General features: G+C 41.9%; 1 protein-coding gene across 1 annotated transcript; it reads left to right on the top strand.

The window, feature by feature from the left end:
- Positions 1 to 1,570: 1,570 nt before the first annotated feature.
- hmx3a (H6 family homeobox 3a) lies at positions 1,571 to 4,748 on the top strand. Its single transcript, XM_042502669.2, has 2 exons — positions 1,571 to 2,275; positions 3,205 to 4,748. The coding sequence occupies exons 1-2, from the start codon at positions 1,987 to 1,989 to the stop codon at positions 3,825 to 3,827; spliced, it is 912 nt and encodes a 303-aa protein (XP_042358603.1). The 5' UTR covers positions 1,571 to 1,986; the 3' UTR covers positions 3,828 to 4,748.
- Positions 4,749 to 5,036: the final 288 nt, after the last annotated feature.

The following is a 5,036-nucleotide window of genomic DNA, read 5'->3' on the forward strand; positions in this document are numbered from 1 at the left end:
AATGCATAAAATCTTAATTCCCATGTCTGAGCATTTGTAAGATCTTTGACAGATTAATTTAAGTCAGTTTAATACCAATTAAGGCATTATTTTTAGAATAATGAATTCAAGGCCTTTTAAGACTTTTTAAGGAACACAGGAACCCTGGGGATCAAACAGTTTTATAGGACACATTTGCTGTACTTAGCAGATAACAGTCTTCTTGAAGTAGAAGATAACTGTCTTGGTCTCATACAAACTTGTTTTTGGAGGACAGTGCATTGACTTGCATTCATCTCCAACAGACCACATGCCTACCCTAGCCCTGAGCCTAACCGAAACTCTGATATTTACTGTAAAATTCAGAGGTTTGCCTTGTGGAGAGCTGCCTTTTGCTCCCAAATTGGAGCTGACGCGCCATAATCTGACAGCAAACTGAGACTTTGTCCCCATAACGTGATAAATACAAGCACACATTCTCCACACACCTGCATTTCTCCCTCGTGCCCCACAGAGGACGCTGTCTCTCCGTCCTTCTCCCACACCAGCAGCTCCCAACCAATGGACTGCTTTTTAACAAGTCAATTAATATCAATGAGTGAATATACATAGCACATTTACAAAGAGTGCAATCTGAGGGATGAATTAACCAAATCGATTAGGGAGGAATAAATGACTGTGCGACCCGCAGACATTGTGGAAGTGGCCCTCGCTGGAAATCAATGAATTAGAAATATGAATCTAATCGCCCATTGGTGACACGTGGAGTAGCTGCAGCCGGATCTCGGGCCTTTTTCATATTGTGTCTGTGAGTTTTAGAAGAGAAAAGGGGGACTATTTGACGATTAGAGTGCTGGCATGGTGACCAATACTTACATACTTATATTTAATTTTGTTTTGTCAAGCTAGGAGGCAAACTGATTTCTGCACAAGAAAAAAGAGGCGTTTTATTTAATTAAAAATGTAGCACGGGATTCTAACACTTTTGCACTATTTAATTTGGTATTGCTGTTATTTTATGAGTATACACGGCAGTGGGAGATAGCTGTTTGATGGCATGTTTGTTCATCTCCCACACACGCATATAATTTGCATTTATTCAAGATAATCTTATTTGAACAGACTCAAAGCATCATATTTAGGCCTTAAATAATCAATGTAACTCTTACACAAGGCTATGGGCGTTTCTTTCAGGATTTTTTAAATTTCTTTAAGATTTGGTGGCACTTAAAAAATGGTTAAATGTAGTCTCAGATCTCCTAAAATCTATTCATAAGGGGCCAGATTTTTTAAAAAATCCACCAGACACCTGCAGCATGAGTGTGAAAGTGGTTAAAAAATGTATCACTAAATAAATAAAAGGAAAAATGGATTATGAGTGAGCTCCTGCAGTCGATCTGCTTGTAATGTTAGTTGTGTGATGAAGCGCTTATCCCAAACCTTCCTTTTTGGCGCTAACAGCCCTGTGTTCATTTGCTGCCTAATTGGACTATATGAGACCAATAACAGGCGAGCGCACACAGCCTGCAGCCAGAGCGCACAGAGAGGGGAGGACGCTCTCTCTCTCTCTCTCCCGCTCTCTCTCTCTCTCTCCTCACCGTCTCTCCCTTAATCCCATTTGCCATTGTACATGCCCAATCGCCTATACTTTCCGCATTTAACTTGGATGACATTTTTATTTCATCATTAGCATCAGACGCCAGACTGACTGACACGGTGGACACAGTTTGCGTTTTGACGAAAAGAACCCGGAATGAGACATCTCCATGTTTATGCATGTTTTGTTTTTTTTGTTTTTACCGCTCAAACATTTTATTTCATTATTTTTCTCGCCTAGAAGGACGCGTGTTTTGGTGTGAAATCGCGTCTCCGCGTTAAATCACTGTGAAGACTGAAAAAAAAAAAAAACAGGGACTCCTCGCAGCCAGGATATCGCCACTCTGTAAGTCAGCCCTCTTTTTAATTCCTGCTTCCGTGGTCCTCTGCGTTCAGACCACAAACACAGCGATGCCAGAGACAACGCAAGAGACGTGCGCTTCGGCCAAGGACTCTCCTTTCTTCATTAAGAACCTGCTGAACTGTGATAGCAAACCCACCAAACCCAAACCGGTACTGGCTGCCACCAAGGCGGCCTTGGAGGGAGGATTTTCCCTTTCGCAGGTCGGGGACTTCAACTTTCCACGGTTTGACCTGCCCGCACAGAGGTTCAGTCTACCGGCTCACTACTTAGAGCGCACCTCGGCGTGGTGGTACCCCTACACCCTCAGCTCATCCGCCCACCTACACAGAAGTCAAGGTAAGACTGGCAGACTAACAACACTATTTATTACGTATTTTAGGGTGATAGTTCCACTTACGCACAAGCAATCGTCACACTCTGAATATCTTTATAATAAACAGGGAAAACTTAATTATTTTGCAAAATAACACCTTTCTGTACTATGTCTCCCATGCGTTTTGTGACACATGAATACTTAGATATCTGCACTTCCTCCTCACATATTCCCTAAATCAAAGTGAATTTTGTGCGTTTTGGTAATAGTAAATAATCCAACGTGCATTATTTTTTTTTTAATCACACCACTGTGTGCATAGTGATTTTTACGCCTTGTCCTCCATGAGGGCCTATTTTGTTATGCCACTACGCAGGATAATAGATCAATAAAGTGACACAGTGTGCATAAAATGAAGTAGACATCGTCAAATCATTGGATGAGGGTGACGATGCGCAGCGTGCTTTTGATTTGTCTGTTGGCGCTCACTGTGAACATCTTACCCCAGAGGCTTTGGTCACTGACAGTGTATTTACCTCTGATTTATTCACGTGGGGATTTAAAACATATGGACGCATGATAGTGCCAAAGAGTAAAAAGGGGGGTCATTGAAAGCTTGTTTTATTAGAAGATTGATTTTGCAAATTTGTTCAAACAAAACTAATAAATAACGCAGGCTTATAGATTTGGAATATTTTATTTCTTGAGTCTATTAAATGTGTTATTTTTAGTATGATATTTACAATAATTTGAGTTTATTTGGATATGGTGCTATAAGTAATTTCTAGCTATATGGTTTATGCTTATGTCACAAGCTATGTAAGGCACGATTTATAACCAGTTTAGTTTCCCCAGAGCCCACAGGCTGTCCAGTATCAACAGGCTGTAATAAAAGCCAAACAGCATCAGGCCCCAGTGTTTATGACCACATCTCCCTGTGTCCCCATTTCAGTCACCGAAAAATTAGGAGCCAGAGACTCCTCTCCAACCTCGGGCACGGACAGAGACTCGCCGGACCTGGTTCTTAAATCCGAGCCGGACGTCAAAGACGACGACGAGGATGATGAGCACAACAACAACAAAAGTGGCGACGAGATCATCCTGGAGGAGAGCGACACGGAAGAAGCCAAAAAAGACGAGCTGGAGGAGTGGAAGAAGAGGGACGACGACAAGAAGCCGTGCCGCAAGAAGAAGACGCGCACGGTTTTCTCCCGGAGCCAGGTGTTCCAGCTAGAGTCCACCTTCGACATGAAGCGCTACCTGAGCAGCTCGGAGCGGGCCGGCCTGGCCGCGTCCCTCCACCTGACGGAGACTCAGGTGAAGATCTGGTTCCAGAACCGGAGGAACAAGTGGAAAAGGCAGCTGGCCGCGGAGCTGGAGGCCGCCAACCTGAGCCACGCTGCGGCGCAGAGGATAGTCCGGGTGCCCATCCTCTACCACGAGAACTCGGCCACGGAGAGCGGAGGCGCCGGTGCCAACGTGCCCGTGAGCCAGCCGCTGCTCACCTTCCCGCACCCGGGCGTCTACTACTCCCATCCCATCGTCACATCTGTGCCGCTGCTCAGACCGGTTTGAAAACTTCTGCGGCACAAGTTGGTGTCGGTTTTAAAAATAATCCGAAAAAAAAGACTTAATATTTTTGTACCATTGACTGAATGAAGAAAAAAGAAAAGAGACAAACTGTCAGGCCTACATGGACCTATTTTGGCAAACATATTGTCATTTTCCATAAGGGTGCCGTTTACACGTGATCCGACAATTAAAATCCATTATTATTATTATTATTATTATTGTTATTATTATTATTATTATTATTATTATATGTAATCACCACCTCAGGATTCCACTTGCTTACACTGCCTGTCGAGTGTCTTTTATTTCCCCCCTATGACTGTTTCTGAAATAGGTCAACTCTACAACAGTACCATTTAGATATATTTTTTATTTGTTTACAAAAAATGGTGGCTTAGAGGCGCGGGCCTGCTTATCATTTAACGCAGTTATTTGGTTTTATTTACATTTCCAGAGCTGATTTCACGATGATGTGCAATACACTGACGGTTTGCTTTGAATGAGTGTCATCTTCACGGTGGAATATTGATGAGGCTTTGTCGTAATTTTTTTAATTTTTTTTTATAACTTTTTCTTTTTTTTAAGCGCTTGACGGGGGACAATCAAGACACGGACAACTGTAAAATACCCATGTAGCTTTATGTTTAGTTTTAGTGATTCTTACTCTTGTTCCCTCTACATGGACACGTCTCTCAAGCACAAGTGTAAGCTCCCAATGTCTCTTAATCTACATCTGTGTTTTTGAACAGGAGCGGCAAAAATATCGACTACACTGGTGTAAAAAAAAATATATGTAAATGTATATATTTAATGAGGAACGCGGAGAAGAGCTGCCACTTCTCCTTTGTACAGTAAAAACAACGTTTTGATATTGTATTGCTGAACCATGTTGTGAAATAAATGGAGAATATTCCTTAAATTTTAGGTTATGTTTGTATGACTTATGTAAAAAAAAAAATCTCCGTAATGAGGTGGAGGTTAAATGGAGCCAGTTTATAATCACAATTTATTTGATGTTTGCCTCTACAATGTTCAACTTTAAAAAAAAAACTGATATGCAAAAAAAAGTGGATAAAATGAATTTCGATTCTAATATACTGATAATAGATACACGGCAAACCCTATACACACACACACACACACACACACACACACACACACACTTGTAGCTTGTGCCGTATGGTTTCCGTAATCATCTTGGTGTTATGCACT

The sequence above is a fragment of the Plectropomus leopardus genome, chromosome 13 (assembly GCF_026936395.1).
Source record: "Plectropomus leopardus strain MGB_pleo_1.0 chromosome 13, ASM2693639v1, whole genome shotgun sequence".
In the NCBI taxonomy this organism is placed as follows: domain Eukaryota; kingdom Metazoa; phylum Chordata; class Actinopteri; order Perciformes; family Serranidae; genus Plectropomus; species Plectropomus leopardus.

What these genes read in the sequence shown, in the direction of transcription:
- hmx3a (XM_042502669.2), top strand. Translation starts at nt 1,987, where the DNA reads ATGCCAGAGACAACGCAAGAGACGTGCGCTTCGGCCAAGGACTCTCCT. An exon ending in CCACCTACACAGAAGTCAAG is followed by an intron (nt 2,276 to 3,204) that starts GTAAGACTGGCA and finishes TCCCCATTTCAG; the next exon opens with TCACCGAAAAATTAGGAGCC.